This window comes from Monodon monoceros, unplaced genomic scaffold (genome assembly GCF_005190385.1).
Source record: "Monodon monoceros isolate NGI ecotype Baffin Bay Population unplaced genomic scaffold, NGI_Narwhal_1 Super_Scaffold_16, whole genome shotgun sequence".
Classification (NCBI taxonomy): Eukaryota; Metazoa; Chordata; class Mammalia; order Artiodactyla; family Monodontidae; genus Monodon; species Monodon monoceros.
The window spans coordinates 78,541,005-78,559,357 of NW_021703772.1; the positions used below are offsets into that span (position 1 = coordinate 78,541,005).

The 18,353-nt window shown below is 38.2% G+C and overlaps 1 protein-coding gene across 1 annotated transcript in view; it reads left to right on the top strand.

Moving 5' to 3' along the window:
* Window positions 1-18,353, top strand: part of NEB (nebulin) — a 253,510-nt gene that overhangs the window by 68,617 nt on the left and 166,540 nt on the right. The window contains exons 16-26 of the mRNA XM_029224606.1: window positions 506-610; window positions 4,941-5,045; window positions 5,687-5,794; window positions 8,330-8,446; window positions 10,073-10,177; window positions 10,264-10,371; window positions 10,469-10,573; window positions 10,967-11,065; window positions 12,285-12,389; window positions 13,366-13,473; window positions 13,559-13,672. Of these exons, the coding sequence (XP_029080439.1) occupies window positions 506-610; window positions 4,941-5,045; window positions 5,687-5,794; window positions 8,330-8,446; window positions 10,073-10,177; window positions 10,264-10,371; window positions 10,469-10,573; window positions 10,967-11,065; window positions 12,285-12,389; window positions 13,366-13,473; window positions 13,559-13,672 (1,179 nt within the window). The remainder of the gene's footprint in view (window positions 1-505; window positions 611-4,940; window positions 5,046-5,686; window positions 5,795-8,329; window positions 8,447-10,072; window positions 10,178-10,263; window positions 10,372-10,468; window positions 10,574-10,966; window positions 11,066-12,284; window positions 12,390-13,365; window positions 13,474-13,558; window positions 13,673-18,353) is intronic.

Consider the following 18,353-nt stretch of genomic DNA (forward strand, 5'->3'; position numbering starts at 1 on the left):
GAGGCTCCCTCTCCCACCTCTGCACCTTCTTCCAGTGTCCCTTTTAACCCTGCTTATGGTGCTGTCACTACCTAATCCATAGAGTTGTGTGATTTTCCTCAGCAGCACTCAGCATCCTGGATATAAGAACAGCTGAAGTGTGTGCCTGACTTTTCCAGAGCTGGGAGTTTGTGAGCAGGTGTGATGTAAAGACAAGGGGATGGGAGTTGAGGGTGCTACTTAAGAGAATAACTTTAGTTGTAAATCATGGTGTGGAGACGAATGGAAGGGGATGGATGTAAGGCCAATAGTCTTGGAGAAGGAAGACTCAAAGAAATTGAAATCACTAGTAAAGCTGAGAGAAAGGGCCTGTAACATTTAAAAGGATAAATTACAGTACTCTAAAATGTAAGACTTCAAATAAAGTGGAAGACATAGCCTTTTCTAAAAAATGTCAACAAATGGAATGTGGGAAGTAGATTAATTTGCTATAGCTCTTGAGCATCCCTGTCTTTTATTTTGTCAGATTGCCTACAAAAAAGGTCATGCTGAACAACAAACTCAATTCACATCTCTGCCGGATCCTCCAGATATAGAATTTGCCAAGAAAGTGACCAATCAAGTGAGCAAGGTAAGTAAATGGGGCTGGGACACTGTTTCCCTTGAAAACTCTGCTGAATAATCTCAGCCATCAGAGAAAGTAACTAAGGTAAACCTAAAAACGCAACACAAACACTAAGAGTATTTGTGTATATGACCGGAAAACTCTACAGCTAAAGAAACACATCCATTAACACCGTGGAACCATGTTAATAAATACTCAGCCAGCTTGATGACTCAGTGATTGATACATGGGAAAGTGTTTTGAGAACAGAACCCATGTCCTGATGTCCTTTGACATTTTGACTTATGAGAGGGATACTAACAGAGTAACCAAGTAACTGCAAATTTCCACAAAGGATCTGATTGTTTTAATTCAGTGCAGACCCTGTATAGTTTTATGCTCAGAGTCAGACTTGGAGAAAATAAGAGTGCATGAGTGGTCTCTCAGATGTAGTTTGGTTAGACAGCCCTGGAAAGTGCACCTCATAATTTTTAAGGCCCTGGCAAACAGCTTACTCTGTCTGTATTTAGTCTGGTAAACTAGCTCTGAGGAATGCAGCCCTGACAGGGAATGCAGAGAAACAGATGTTCAACTGATGAATAGATCCATGCTAAATTCCCATTTTATTTGTTTTGTTTTTGTTTTTTGTTTTTTTGCGGTACGTGGGCCTCTCACTGCTGTGGCCCCTTCTGTTGCGGAGCACAGGCTCCGGATGCGCAGGCCCAGCGGCCATGGCCCACGAGCCCAGCCACTCCGCGGCATGTGGGATCCTCCCGGACCGGGGCACGAACCCGTGTCCCCTGCATCGGCAGGCGGACTCTCAACCACTGCGCCACCAGGGAAGCCCCTAAATTCCCATTTTAATTTGGCCCAAATCAGGCCACTTTCTTCTGGGATACTGCTGCTTTTAAATACTTTCCTTTGCCCTCTGTGGAGTTGACTGTCAGTTTGGTCTTCTGCTTGAATTGTGATGGGACCTCATGATTTCTATCTTGTTTAAGTATTTTGGGGGAAATTATGTCTCCAGTAAAGGAGAAGGAAGGAGATTACAGATGATGAAGTCCATTCAGCAATATTTTTTAGTGTCTGACATTGCAGATTACCTACTGGTGTAACCAAGGGCTATTTGGATAAAAGATCTAAGTACAGTAAATTTTCACTGATAGGAATACCGTGAACCTGAAATTTTGCCCAGGCAGGGCTAAGCAGATATTACCTTTAGAACTAACTATTCACAAAGAGATGGCCTCCTGAAAGTGTTGCTACTGGAAATAAGATTGGAGAGAAGGACAATTAGAAGGATGGTTATTTATTTATTTTGGGGGGGGGGGGAGAAAAATAAAAAATGGCTTTCAAGTAGTCAGAAAGAAAAATGAATCTATTTTTAATATTTGCAACATTCTTTTACCTCATTTGAGTATGCAGGGTGGGTACTTGAAAGTGATTTAAAAAAAAAATCTATTTCAAACTCCTATAATCAGTCTCTCCACTAATTTAGGCTTGCCAGTTAGTCTAGAGCTGCACTGTTTTCTCTTTTTTAACATCTTTATTGGAGTATAATTGCTTTACAATGGTGTGTTAGTTTCTGCTTTATAACAAAGTGAATTAGCTATATGTATACATAAATCCCCATATCCCCTCTGTCTTGCGTCTCCCTCCCACCCTCCCTATCCCACCTCTCTAGGTGGTCACAAAGCGCCGAGCTGATATCCCTGTGCTATGCAGCTGCTTCCCACTAGCTATCTATTTTATGTTTGGTAGTGTATATATGTCCATGCAACTCTCTCACTTTGTCCCAGCTTACCCTTCCCCTCCCCGTATCCTCAAGTGCATTCTCTAGTAGGTCTGCATCTTTATCCCTTCTTGCCCCTAGGTTCTTACAATTTTCATTTCTTTCTTTTTCTTTTTTTTTAGATTCTATATATGTGTGTTAGCATACGGTATTTGTTTTTCTTTTTCTGACTTACTTCACTCTGTATGACAGTCTCTAGGTCCATCCACCTCACTACAAATAACTTAGTTTCTTTCCTTTTTATGGCTGAGTAATATTCCATTGTATATACGTGCCACATCTTTATCCATTCATCTGTCGATGGACACTTGGGTTGTAGAGCTGCACTTTTAAGAGAGTAGCCACCAGACACATGTGACTATTGAGCACTTGAAATGTGAGGGTATGAACTGAGTCCTATACGTGTGAAATATACACTAGATCTTGGATCTTGGACACTTGGTATGACAAAAGGTAAAATAGCTCATTAATTATTTTATATTATGTTGAAATGACAATATTTGGCATCTATTGGCTTAAGTAAAATATATTATTAAAATTAATTTCCCACCTGTTCCTTTTTTACATTTTAAAGTATGGCTACTAGAAAACTTAACATTACAATGGTGGCTTGGATTATATGCCTATTGGATTGCAGCAGTCTGCTGGATGCAGAGACAGCATTGGGTACTTTGAAAGCATTGCTACAACTGGGTTTGCTTTGTGGAATAACAATATGATCCAAGGGGAGGAGGGCTGTGGATGAAGGTCATTTAGATTCAGCCATGGTGATAGTTATTCATCCCAGTCTCATCCAGATTTCCAACTTCTAAATGGCTGTTGTGCATCCAAAATAATAGTCAAATAATAATAGCCCCAATATAATAGTCCCAATAATAATTGGGAAGAAGTGCTTGTGATGGGTAGCAGTCCATCCAACAACAAACCATCCAGTAAGAGAGGTGTAGGGCTGCCAGGGGTGACTTAGATGTGGGACTTGCTGCCTTTCTTTTGAAGTTTTCCTCACTCTTAAGCTGCTTTGACCCATGTTTCAGTATCATTTCCTTTCTCTCCAAAAACATAAAATCTCCTTTATCTACTCCCTTTCGTGCTGTAATTTCTTAGCATTTCCTTGTCAGATTATGTCTCCCAGATCCATCCCTTTGTCTTACAGCCTCCAGTTCAGATTTTAACATAAGGAACACATATCTGTAATGATTATATTGCCATTACATTCTGTTTACCATCCTTCCTTACTGTACCTTTCAGAATCAAGTCTCTCACCTTTGTCTTTGGCCAAAGCCATCAAGTACATGCCAGCACCTCCTCCTGGCTCAGCGCGTTTTGTAGAGATGGGTAGGCAGGTAGGGCTGTTCGTGTATACCATGCCTACTACAACCAGCTGGGGTTGTTACAGGGGGGTCTGTAAGAAACACTGGGAAGTCCCTTTAGTTAGCTTCTCTGTGCCTGCTTCTCTGCTTTCTTACAGACTTGTGATAGGAAAGATATAAGATTTCAGGTTGGAATTTCCAGTTGACACTAGGTCTGGACCTGAAAGGAGAAACTGGGATCTAGAATGTTAACCTTTTGAGAAGAAAGGATATAGGGTGTTAGAGAGAGGGCTGGGCTTCCTATAACTCAAATTCTCTGGCTTTGCGTATCACTCACCCTTGGTACTTGTTCTTTAAAGGCGTAACAGAAAATGACTTTCTTTTTCTTTGAAGAATGTGGTGGGGGTATAGGCAGGCAAACACTTTGAGACCCCCGGTAATGTCTGTGGACACATTCTATTGAGCAAAGGAGGGGAAATTGCTCTAACCCAGCTCTGACTCGGGCTCATGTCCCAAATTTGGGGTTAATTTGATTCCAAGAACATTCAAGCCAAGGTAGTCAATATATCATGGACTAGGTTCAATTTAACATAGTTGAACATACATTTATGTGGTAACTTCTGCATACTGCATTTTGTGTTAGATCCAGAGGATTCAAAAATGAAAAAGATACAATTCCTCTTTCCAAGGAGCTCACAGCCTAAGATTCAGGTGGTGTGGTGTTTGTGAGTTAATATGGGACAGCAGTTCAATTTTTTAATTACTTGTCAGTTCTCATTAAAATTTCTTTAAGTCTAAACCAGGAAGTCTTATTCATTGGCCTTCATGCCAAATTTTGTTGTGGTGTTGCTTTCTGGATAACTAGGAGTTTTGGTAAAGCTCACAAATTAATGGCAAAGTTCATCGGGCATGAAAATCTGGGGTTGAGTGGTTTTATTATAACTATGAATTATAGAAGGAAGATGCATCCAACTCTCTCTTCCCTCAAACATCAGGGACCATCTGTGAGTTCTCAATGAACTAAGTCTCTAAACTCAGCAAAGCAGGGATTGATACCTCTATGCCCCGCACCCAACCTTCTTTTGGGTAAATTGACACTATACTGGGAGATTTGAAGACATCTGTTAAGTACCCAGGAAGGGCCTGGTCAAGATATTTTTAAAAGCCAACCACTACCACTTAATTAGCTGCTTTATTTGGCAATTCCCAGATTTTGCTTCTCTTATTTTCTTTCTTTCTTGTTTTTTTATCCTAGCAAAAATACAAGGAAGACTATGAAAATAAAATCAAAGGCAAATGGAGTGAGACACCTTGCTTTGAAGTTGCAACCGCCAGAATGAATGCTAATAACATCAGCACGGTAAGTAGGAATGGATTGCCAGATGTCCTTGGGTTGAGAGGGTGACCCTTTCCTGTATGACTTCTAGCCACCTGCTGCTCCTGCAATGGTAGTGGAACATTTGAATCTGGGCACCTCTTCTTGGGGGTAAGACCTGTGTAGTGTTCCTATTTAGAAAGAAATTCCACAATCTTTCCTTCCTTTTGAGAAATGCTGTTTTTATTGGATTCCATTATTCTTGCCTCGGTTTTCATAGGAACAATATGGTTTCAAAGTGAGTACAGGTGAAAGGGGCCCTTTTAAGTTTATTCTGTGTCTGGGCACTCGAACGGTACATTTATGAAACTGATTAGTTTCTTCCTAGATTCTCCTCCCTGGAAAACATAAGTCCCCTTTTTCTCTTCTCTTAAGTTCTCTGCCTCTGGCCTTTGAGAGCTCCTTATTTGAAGTTGTCTTTCAGCCTATTATAATTTTCCCAAGTCTCTGTTAAGTTGCTAATGGTTTTTGTGATGGCACCACATTCTATAATTGTAATCTGACCTGCAGAAGCTAAGAGGAGCATGGCTTTGGGTAACATCTCCAAATGGCCTCTGTCCTCGCGTATAAAATATTTATGTAGTTTGTTCCCTCAGCAGTTCTCCAGCATGTTTAATGTCTTACAGAGGAAATACCAGGAAGACTTTGAGAATATGAAAGACCAGATCTACTTCATGCAGACTGAAACACCAGAGTACAAAATGAATAAACAAGCTGGGGTGGCAACTAGCAAGGTATGGGGACATTCTCTCTTTTATCTTGATGGTCTCAGTGTGGCTGAATTTCTTACAACTCTTACTTTTGTATATAATGGGAAAAAAAGGTTCTTAGGGGAACAATAAGAAAAATACTTTGGGATTACAATAGGGCTACCAAATTTTTTTTTAAAAAATTGCCATGTAGGAGAATTCACAATACTCAATTACCATCTTCAGCATTTCTTAGACTAAAGGACGTTCTGATACCCAGAAGTAGAAAGGACAAAAGAATTTCTCAAGAAAAAGCAACTGGCAGCCTTATATGCATATAGACACTTCACACTTACAACTACCATCATTTTTCTATTTTCCTACTAACTGGTGAAAATATAGTCACAGACAAGATACTTGAATCCATGGATCTGCTCATATACTCTATAGCGTGACTTTGGTAAATAGTCTACTCCTAGGCATTCTAAAGCACTAGAAAGAGCAATATGTTCAAAGCCAATCAGACTTGATTCTAACCCTGGTGCTGGCTCTGCTGGAGCAGTGAAAGCAGAAAAATCACATCACTTAGGAGGCTATTTCAGTATCCAGGTGCAAGACAGTGATATTTTGGACCAGGAGGGTAGCACAGAAAGTGATGAGAAGTATTTTGAAAGTAAAGCTGACCTGATTTGCTGATGGGTTGGATGTGGGATATGAGAGAAAAGCTTTGGTCTAAGCAACTAGGTGGATGAGGTTTCCCTTTGTCAAGATAGGGAAGATGGTGGAAGGAGTAGGTAATTTCTTTTTAGAGGGGAGACCTGAGCTCTTCAGATATGTAAAATTTGAGATGCCTTTGAGACACCTAAGTGGAAATGTCAAGTGGGCATTTGATTACATGGGTCTGAAGTTTCAGGAGAGATATCTGGGAAGGCTGTATAAATTTGGGCATCAGTAGCATATGGACTGTATTTAATGTCATAAGACTGGAGGCCATCAAGGGAGCAAGTGTAGACAGAAAACTCTAAGGACTGAACTCTGGAGTGCTTCCATGTGAAGACATCAGTGAGATGGGATTGGAGCAAAATTAGGAGAAAGTGATGTCTTGGGAAGCAGGTGAAGAAGGAAGGGAGTGAGCAACTGTGTCAAATGTTTCTGAAGTGGATTTATCAATGTATGGTCTCTGGTGAACTTAATAAGAGCAATTTGGTTGAATCTGCTTAGAGAGGGTTCGTGAGTGAATGAAAAGAGAGACATAGAATATGAGTGTACTCCACTCTTCCAAAGTATTTTCCTGAAAAGAAAAGAAGAAAAAGGGGTAGTAGCTGATGGATAAGTAGGTGAAGAGGGGATTTTTTTAGGTAGGAGACAAAAATACCATGTTTCTATGCTGACAGAAGAAAAATCCAGTGTAGTGGGAAAATGTGATGATGTTGAGGGCCGGGGGAAGAAAGTGGCTGGAGTGTTGTCCTAGAATAGGGGAAAGGGGAAGGGACCTGGCACTTAAGAGGAGGGGATGGCTTCCCCAGAAACAGGAGAGGAGGTTGCGAATCCAAGATGCAGATAGGCGGATAGTAGGGTTTGTGAAATTTCCTTTCTGGTTGTTTCCATTGTTCAAGGAAATAGATAATTCTATAAGATAGAGAGGTTATCTATATCCTCCACTCCTGTAGAACACCCCCTGCGAGTCCCCTGTTTGGGCTCTAGGGGGTGATGCATCTGTGTTTCAGAGTGTATCTCCTGCCTTTGGATACCAAGATGATTGTATTTGTTTCTGAGGTTCTTAAATGTTGGCAGATTATCTAGGATTCCCTCAACTTGTCTATATTCTCACATTACATTGCTTGAACAAATAGCTGGCACTGGAGATCATGGTCAAGATTAGGACCAGTTTCTTGTTTTCTTTCCTTTGGACATGCACCTGAAGGGGGCTTTTGGGCCCTCACTTAAAGCTTCTGTCATAGCTGGAATTGAAGGTGCAAAGCAGGGGGGTGCAGAAGGAGAAGATGAGGTTGCCAGCATTCATCTAGCCCCAGCCCCTTCCTCTTCCTCCCGCGTGTACATTAAATACACATGTGCTCACACACACAGTCACGGATGAGGCATGAAGCTTCTAGCTTTTTTCTTTAAAAATGTGTTGGCACATAGGCAGGTGGAGGTTAAGAGATGAATGAGGGTTCTGGAGCAGCAGGTATCTGGGGCATGATGTACTGTCGTTATTATGATGTGCATCTTTCTTTTATTATTTCTCTCCCCCTGCCCCCCACCTTCCCTCCCTCTCTCTCTGAGGTCAGGGACCATGTGTTACTCTTTCTTGTATCTGTCCCAGGGCCAGGAACGTAATCAATGCCCTATGGATATTTTTGAATGAATAAATGAATGAGAAGAAAAGATATCCTGAAAATGTATGCAGTTTCCCTGCTGCTGTCATAAGTTACTATGAATATTTTGTTTATGAAATGTCAAGCTGCCATTTTTCTAAAGAGAAAATCGATTTGTGGAGCTGTGTCATAATATCTGTAATAGAGACGAGAGCAAAAATAACCTGGAGAGTTACTTTATCACTTTATTTCACTCCTACAGGTAAAATACAAAGAAGACTATGAAAAGAATAAAGGAAAAGCAGATTATAATGTACTTCCTGCTTCAGAAAACCCACTGCTTAGGCAGCTGAAGGCGGCAGGAGTTGCCCTAAGCGATGTAAGTATATTCTTGTCAAAAGTGTGTTTTTAACCTTAGCAGCAAGAGAGATGAAACTTCTCCCCTTCTATAATGAATAAATGCAAATAGAACTTTACAAATACTTTAAGGTTATGGTGTAACAGTTTCCCTGGAGCTGTCTAACCACAGGAAGGCATTAGTGCCTCTGAGTATGATGTGTGTCAATTTGGGGAGCCTGTGGACTTAGTTCAGCGGGCAGGGAAATCCTCATTTGCTTATAAGCTCCAGGAGCCTATGCCTTTGTGTGGGCAAAGAGTACATTGTAGGAGTTACGTTGTGATTCTGACAGAGGCAGAAGGAGACTTTGAAAGTGGAGGAGAGAAAGACGAAGCCACTTAGTGCCCTACCCTTGTGCGCTTCCAGCCTGCTGCTAGGAGAAGAAGGAAAAGGTCCTGTGTTTCACAACTTCTCTCCCCAGACTCTGCCATTTTCTACTCAGGTCTTGGCCCCAGAAACCATCATCTGCAGACAGCAGAACTTAAAAGATGGCTCCCTAAGCCTTCAGAGCAATTTCTACGTGTGGAATATTAAGAGCTTGTCTAATCCATTAGGTTTCAAATAGATTAGATAAGTGAGAACTGGGCCTGGCATTAAAAGACTAACAGCCCAAGGCCACTTTGATTATATATCAATATATAAAGAGACTGAACATAAGATCAGTTGAGTTTTTCCCTTTTGGTTAGGCAGTATTAAGTTTTCCAGTATTTGAGGATTATATGTAGCTCTCTGTGTGAGTTAGTTGTCTTTTCTTTGTGCCTTGAATTAAGTCAGCACCACAGAAATGTGTACATGTGACTGAGGAGTGGGGCGAGTGGAGTGGCAGGTGAGAGGATGTAAATGGATCTGTTCAAATAGCTCTACTGGGAAATCACTGCAAAGCACATTGCCTGCTTACTAAATGAAGGTCATCTTTATCAAACGTATAAGAACTGAAGTTCAAATCCATTTTGTTGAAAAAGACAGCAATATAAAAATATTGAAAATGAATAGCACTATTTACAATTTCAAAACCGAACATGAAAAAATCATGTTGTGCACTGTAAAATCCAGTAACTTTTAGAGCTAAAGATAAATCCTAGCAGAGAAGAGGAGTTAGTAGACTCTTGTATATACCTTATTTTTAAGGTGTACTGTCTGTTCGTATGATAAGGGATTTTTTTCCTTGGTGGAAAGAGGAAGAGTGCGTATTTCTCTGTGTGCTAGACTTTTTCCATGAAGGTTTGTTTAAAAAAAATGAGCAATTTGCTGTTGCTCAGAGTATTCCTGTTTATTGGGGCATCACTAGTGAGGGAAGAGTATTGAGCTGGGAGGTCTAAAAGGCAGCAATTCAGATACGCAAGAACCTCTACAACTAAGGTCTTGGTCTGAGGCAGTATAGTGGTTTCTTAATTTTTTGGAGAATATTAAAAACTTAGGCTTTACAATAATAGCTAATAGAAAAGGTTTATCATTTATGACATGCCAATGTTTGATTGTCAGTTTTTAGACAGTTGACAGGTAATATCTTTTTTCTTCTTCCTTTGTTTAGTGTTGGAAAATACAAGTGTAATAATCAGGGTGGGAGTGACAGGAATCTACTGTAACTGATTATTTTTTCTTTGACAGAAACTGTACAAGGAAAACTATGAAAAGACAAAGGCAAAGAGCATAAATTACTGTGAGACCCCCAAATTTAAGCTTGATACAGTTCTGCAGAACTTCAGTAGTGATGTAAGCCACCCCATGGTCATTTCCTCTGTTAAATCAAAGACCCATCACTTTGCCAATAAACAAATGAAATATGTTTTGTCTTTCAGACTAAATATAAAGATTCCTACTTAAAGAATATTTTGGGACATTATGTAGGCAGCTTTGAGGATCCATATCATACACACTGCATGAAAGTCTCAGCTCAGAACAGTGATGTAAGTTCTAAGGCAATTGTTTGACTTCCCAAATAACACATTTTTCGGGCATGAATACACTGGTTGCATCCTTATGTCTGATCTCTTTTCCTCATAGAAAAACTACAAAGCAGAATATGAAGAGGACAGAGGCAAAGGCTTCTTCCCCCAGACCATAACTCAAGAATATGAAGCAATCAAGAAACTAGATAAGTGTAAAGATGTAAGTCTGTAGTATAAACTGTGAATGTTACCACCCTCCACAGTATCTAGTGATCAAGATGTGTTTAATATTTTGACACTTTTGCAAACAAATGCAAGCAAGGAGTCTGTAAGAAACACAATTTATTTTTCCCTGTTGTCACCCACGTGTCTCAAGCGCTAATTCTAGCTCATTTTCCCAAAGAAAAGTAATCAGGAATCTGTAGATATGGGAAAGTTTCCTATATAGATGTAAGAGCATCTCTCAAAGAAACTGCAGTCTAATTAGAAAAAATGCATTTTGCTTACTGAAAGTTTCTTTTCTTTTGGGGGATGGGGTTCTGCTTGCTTGGCCTATAGGCCAACTCGGATTTGACAAGTGATACTACTAAACGTGATTCTCTTTCCCCCACAGTACACCTACAGAGTCCACCCAGATAAGACAAAATTCACTCAGGTCACCGACTCTCCTGTTCTGGTGCAAGCCCAAGTCAATTCCAAACAGCTGAGTGATGTAAGTTCCCCTAAATATCCAAGAAATCCAGTTATGAGGGATAGCATATCATAACTCTATACGTGAAATCCAGTGACTTGTCACATTTATAAAAAAGGCTACGTAACTTCTAACAAGTTTAACTTGTATATATTTGTAATCACCTAAAATACTTTCCTATTTAGTTACCTTACATCTTCTTGGGTGGATAACAATTATAGTAAAAGAGCTCTGCAAGGGAAACTAACGTAGCTTAATGCACTGGAAAGAACATGAGTTTCTGAGTCAGAGAGAACAGGATTCAAATTCCAGCTCTGTCATTTATGACCTGGGGCCTAGGAAAGTTGTTTAACCTCTCCATACCTCATAGTTCCCTTTGATAATTTGTGGTGGTTTTGAAGATTGTGAAAGAAGATACGCGCATAGTACACATCCTGGCCCAGAGCGGGTATTCAGTACATGGGATTTCTCTGTCTCTCAAATAAGTTTTTAGGAAATGGAGTCTTTGAGATACATTTTATCATATAAATTTTCAGTGTGAATTTCCAAACTTGTGTTGAAATAAAAAAATGAAAAATAAAAGTAACCTCAGTAGATTATGGCCAGGAATGAAGGCTTCAGTTAGAGTATCCACAAACCATAATGCATGTGAGGGGACATAACCAGATTTGTTAGAAAAGATTTTCCAGTGATTGAGCGTTGACAGCAGAAAGGAAGAAAGGCTGTCACTCTCAGAACCTACAGGACCAATTGTGATATATAAAGAGGGGAGCTCCCACGTATGAAAGTGCCACCTCTTTCCATTAGGGCCCTACCATGGTGACAGATATGATAACAGCTGTCAACTATCCTCCACGCAGTGTCAGTAAGGCAGAGTGGCCCACCCTAGATCTGGATTTCTCTTTTTTTTTTTTTTTTTTAACATCTTTATTGGGGTATAATTGCTTTACAATGGTGTGTTAGTTTCTGCTTTATAACAAAGTGAATCAGTTATACATATACATATGTTCCCATATCTCTTCCCTCTTGCGTCTCCCTCCCACCCTCCCTATCCCACCCCTCCAGGTGGATTTCTCTTTTGATCGTAACGACTCTGTCAGTTGTTATTTAACAAAATGTATTTTACATTTTATCTCATGAAATGTACCACCCAATATTTTTTTTTCTTTTGTATTTTGGGACAATCTTCTTCTGAATTGAGAACTAAATGGCTCATTTTCTGTCTCTCTCTTGCTCTCAGCTAAATTACAAAGCAAAACATGAAAACGAAAAGTTCAAGTGCCATATACCTCCAGATACTCCTGCCTTTATCCAGCACAAAGTCAACGCCTATAACCTGAGTGATGTGAGTTCCTCGTGCACTATGCCATGTGTTATACTGACAACTATGCTTTTATTTTTGAATTGCCTCATTGAATAAATATTTCAATGTTAAAGATGGGAATAACAGTTAACATTTGTATTGTGTCCCTGTGCCTCTGCCAGGGTAACTTTAAACTCACCTTATAAAATGTGTGTAGCGATCTTATAAGTAGCTTTATACAATGAGACGATCTTAATATATTTTAACCAACCCTCAAAATACCACTGTTCATGTATGTTTAATTGCAAATCTTAATGTAAGCTCTTTTAGCCATATATCCTTTTATACTATACTATAATTTTCTTTCAGGACCTCATATTTTAAGATAAAGTTTCATTTTGTTTACTCCCCAGGCATGTAAAGTCCCTTATTTCACACAAATGATACTTATTTCTACATGTAAGAGAACTTGCACTAACAAAGATATAGGGTATTCAAAAGGCATAAGGCCAGGTATCCATTGCTATCTTTCATTTCCAAACTAAATAATTTTATAGAAAAGTCAAATTACCCTTGAGGGTTTCAATTTCTTCAACAATTCTTTAAATAAGTACTAAAATTATCCAGCATCAATGAGTATTGCAATGATTCGTGAAATAACCTTTCCAGAGGACTTTGAGATCAAATGAAAATGGTGCCTTTATATAATACAAAGTAAGTTAACTATAGAATATTTGTGCCACTCTATAAAATATACAGTGTTAGGAATCAAATATTAGTATGATAACTAGAATGAAGTTAATATAATACAATATTCTCATGGAGAGTAGAGAAACTTAATCTTAGAGAATTGGAAGATTCATCTTGAGGAGAATTATCTAAAATATGCACAATTTCTTAAACAAAGAAAATGGTCTTTTTATATTAAGACAAGGTATTGGGTTACCCTCTAGTCTTTAAAGTGTGATAACATGCATATTACTTTTGCCCATTCCTCTGCTGAAATTTTTCTGTCCAGAATGCTTATAAGTATGACTGGGAGAAGACCAAAGCTAAGAAGTTTGACATTAAGGTGGATGCCATTCCCCTGCTGGCAGCCAAAGCCAATACCAGGAACTCTAGCGATGTGAGTATGGCCTGGGCACCTGGACAGGGGGGGCCTCAGCGATCTTCCTGATGAGTGAGATCTGGCACGTGTGATGTCTTTGCAGGTGATGTACAAGAAAGACTATGAGAAAAGCAAAGGAAAGATGATTGGAGCCCTCAGCATTAACGATGATCCCAAGATGCTGCACTCTTTGAAGACGGCCAAAAACCAGAGTGATGTGAGTGCTTTTGTGAATCTGTCTTGTTTTCAAGATTGTGTCCCAGTCAACATGCCCAAGGGTAATGGTGTAAAAAGATTCCATATCCATGGGCTCTCTCAGGTTCACAACAATGAACTGCTGAGGACAACTTTAGAAGTACAATGATTCCCCAGACTCTTGCACCTCTCATGTTTGAGGAGAGAAATTAATGATTTGTACTTGATCTTCATTTCACTTTGAAAAAACCTGTATTCATATTTAGTAGAATATTGATTGTAATTCTCAACACCTTTTGGAAAATATTAAGATGTTTTCATGTTTTCTAATTCAAAAGTAACTTAAAATTGTGGTTTAAAAAGTGACTTTATTTTGGAAGAAAATCATGAGTCAGAGATAAAAATCTTAGTATAGCTAACATTGCTCTTTACTGACTTTAGTAATTAGTATTGGCCTAGGTCTAAGATTCCATTAATTATAGGCCCCGTTGAGAATCTGATAAAAGATCTGGTCCATCTCTTTAGGGAAATGGAGTTTTTTTCACATCTCTTGCCTGACTTTCATAGAGAATTCATGGATTCCCTAAGGATAGCCTTTAGGATATCTATCATCTTCCAGTTAAAATTCTTACCGTAGAGAGGCAAACATATACTACTGAAAATTGCAATATACACTGTGTTTTAAAATGTTTGGAGAATCCCTTAAAAGTGGTAAGAATGTTCAACATAGCTTGCAAATGTTAGCTTTTCATGGTGAAAGAGAAGGGTGTGTGTATCATTTAGCTTCATTTTAACCATGTGTTCATATTGTGAGCTATTAAACCTTCTTTAAATCATTTCACATTTACTATATAGTCATATAGCACTTTAAACGTCTTATTCAGTTATTTTCTCTAGTAAATTCACACTGAATTAGATACAGTGTGATTATATACAGTCAGTATACAGTGCTCACATACATAATACTATCTTCTTCACCAGTTCCTTATTTTGTCTCAACTCAAGAAAGTTATAGCTCCCATTGACAGCACGTGTATGTTTATCTTTGGTTTTTACCCTACCACAGAACCCATTAGAACACTAAGTTATTAAGTGCATAATAAGTGTTCAATAAGTACTTGTTAATTGATTCATGTTGGCAACCAAAAGAGATAGTCAATGATGAGTCACTCTCAAATAATATTCAGGCTAAAATCTAAGCTGCAGATACAGAGCACACATCGCTTTTAAAAAGAGTCTTTTAAAGCCATTTGGGACTAAACAACATGCCACTAAAAAAACAGTGAGTCAGGCTTCCCTGGTGGCACAGTGGTTGAGGGTCCGCCTGCCAATGCAGGGGACACGGGTTCATGACCCGGTCCGGGAGGATCCCACATGCCGCGGAGTGGCTAGGACCGTGAGCCATGGCTGCTGAGCCTGCGCGTCCGGAGCCTATGCTCCGCAATGGGAGGGGCCACAACAGTGAGAAGCCTGCATACTGCAAAAAAAAAAAAAAACAAAAAACAAAAAACCAGTGAGTCAATGAAGGAATCAAAGAGGAAATCAGAAAATACCTCAAGACAAATGAAAATGGAAACAATACTCCAAAATCTATGGAATACAGCAAAAGAAGTTTGAAGAGGGAAGTTTATAGCGATATAGGCCTTCCTCAAGAACAAGACAAATCTCAAATAAATAACCCAATCTACCACCTAAAGGAATTGGAAAAAGAAGAACAAGCAAAACCCAAAGTCAGCAGAAGGAAGAAAATCGTAAAGATAAGAGAGGAAATAAATAAAATGAAAATTTAATAAAACAATAGAAAAGATCAATGAAACCAAGAGCTGTTATTTTGAAAAGAGAAAAAAACTGATAAAGCCAAGATCACCAAGAAGAAAAGAGAGGACCCAAATAAATAAAATAAGAAATGAAAGGGACAAATAACAACCAATACCACAGAGATACAAAAATTATAATACTATGAACAGTTATAAGCCAACAAATTGGACAACCTAGAAGAAATGGACAAATTTCTAGAAACATACAACTTGCCAAAACTGAATCAAGAAGAAACAGATATTTGAACAGACCAATCGCTAGTACTGAAATTGAATTTGCATTAAAAAAAAATGCAAGCAAACAAAAATCTAGGACCAGACGGCTTCACAGGTGAATTCTACCAAACATATAAAAAAGAACTAATACCTATCCTTCTCAAACTATTCCAAAAAATTGAAGAAGATGGAACACTCCCAAGTTCATTCTGTGAGGCCACAATTACCCTAATATCAAAACCAGAAGAAGATACTAGAAAAAAATTACAGACCAATATCTTTAAGTATAGATGTAAAACTCCTCAACAAAATATTAGCAAACTGAATCCAACAGTATATAAAAAGGATCATATACCATAATTGAGTTGGATTTATTCCAGGGAGGCAGGATGGTTCAATATTTGCAAATCAATGTGATTCACCACATTAACAAAAGGAAGGATAAAGATCACATGACCATCTCAACAGATGTAGAAAAAGCATTTGACAAAATTCAATATCCATTCATGATAAAAACTCATCAAAGTGGGTATAGAGGGAACATATCTCAACAAATAAAAGCCATTTATGACAAACCCACAGCTAACATCACACTCAGTGATGAAAAGCTGAAAACCTTCCCTCTAAATTCAGGAACAAGCAAGGATGCCCACTCTTTCCATGTCTATTTAACATAGTATTGGGAGTCCTGGCCACAGCAATCAGAAAAAATAAATTAATTTAAAAAATAATAAAAAGCATCCATATTGGAAGGGAAGAAGTAAAATTGTCACTATTTGTAGATGACATGATACTTTATATAGAAAACCCTAAAGTCTGCACCCAAAAACAATCAGAACAATAAATGAATTTAGTAAAGTTTAAGGATACAAGATTAATATACAGAAATCTGTTGCTTTTCTATACACTAATAATGAACTATCAGAAAATTAAAAAAAGCCACATTTAAAATTGCATCAAAAAGAATAGGAATAAATTTTTTTAAATTCAAACAGAAAGTCACAAAAGTTATAATCATGCTCATCAGTTCACTCAGTCCCATGTCATTAATTTTTTTTCATCTTGATCTTTTGTTAGCACTTTTATGAATACATCAGTTTTCCATTAGAGTTCTGAAAATGCTTATTCATTCAGTTCAGCAGTGTAGTCAGTTACCAGAAACCTGTACTTGTCAGAGTCTTTTCCATGAATTCCTTAAAGATGAAATCCTTTTATAGGAACATTTTTGCAAAAGCACCAGAGTATACCCAGAACTGTCTGTAAATGACAAAAGACTTAAAAATGACCATGGTTAAAGATTTGATGAAAGTTCATAATAATACAATTAACAAGGAAATTTAGTTATTTCTGAGTTATACATTTTAAAGTAATAACTAGAATTATGACTTATAACATTATATCAGAACATACAAGATTTTTAGAAATTTCATGTAATGTCTGAAACATTTATATTAACATATTTCCATACAAATAACCCAAAGAAAGTTTAGTATTAGTTGTTTTTTGTTTGTTTGTTTGTTTATACTGCAGGTTCTTATTAGTCATCAATTTTATACACATCAGTGTATACATGTCAATCCCAATCACCCAATTCAGCACACCACCATCCCCACCCCACCATGGTTTTCCCCCCTTGGTGTCCATACATTTGTTCTCTACATCTGTGTCTCAACTTCTGCCCTGCAAACCGGTTCATCTGTACCATTTTTCTAGGTTCCATATACATGCATTAATACACGATATTTGTTTTTCTCTTTCTGACTTACTTCACTCTGTATGATAGTCTCTAGATCCATCCACATCTCAACAAATGACTCAATTTTGTTCCTTTTTATGGCTGAGTAATATTCCTTTGTATATATGTACTACATCTTTATCCATTCGTCTGTTGATGGGCATTTAGTTTGCTTCCATGACCTGGCTATTGTAAATAGTGCTGCAATGAACATTGGGGTGTACGTGTCTTTTTGAATTATGGTTTTCTCTGGGTATATGCCCAGTAGTGAGATTGATGGATCATATGGTAATTCTATTTTTAGTTTTTAAGGAACCTCTATACTGTTCTCCATAGTGGCTGTATCAATTTACATTCCCACCAGCAGTGCAAGAGGGTTCCCTTTTCTCCACACCCTCTCCGGCATTTGTTGTTTGTAGATTTTCTGAGGATGCCCACTCTAACTGGTGTGAGGTGATACCTCATTGTAGTTTTGATTTGCATTTTTCTAATAATTAGTGATGTTGAGCAGCTTTTCATGTGTTTCTTGGCCATCTGTATGTCTTCTTTGGAGAAATGTCTATTTAGGTCTTCTGCCCATTTTTGGATTGGGTTGTTTGTTTCTTTAATATTGAGCTGCATGAGCTGTTTATATATTTTGGAGATTAATCCTTTGTTGATTCGTTGGCAAATATTTTCTCCCACTCTGAGGGTTGTCTTTTCGTCTTGTTTATGGTTTCCTTTGCTTTGCAAAAGCTTTGGAGTTTCATTAGATCCCATTTGTTTATTTTTGTTTTTATTTCCATTACCTTAAAAGGTGGATCAAAAAAGATCTTGCTGTGATTTATGTCAAAGAGTGTTCTTCCTATGTTTTCCTCTAAGAGTTTTATAGTGTCCAGTCTTATATTTAGGTCTCAAATCCATTTTGAGTTCATTTTTGTGTATGGTGTTAGGGA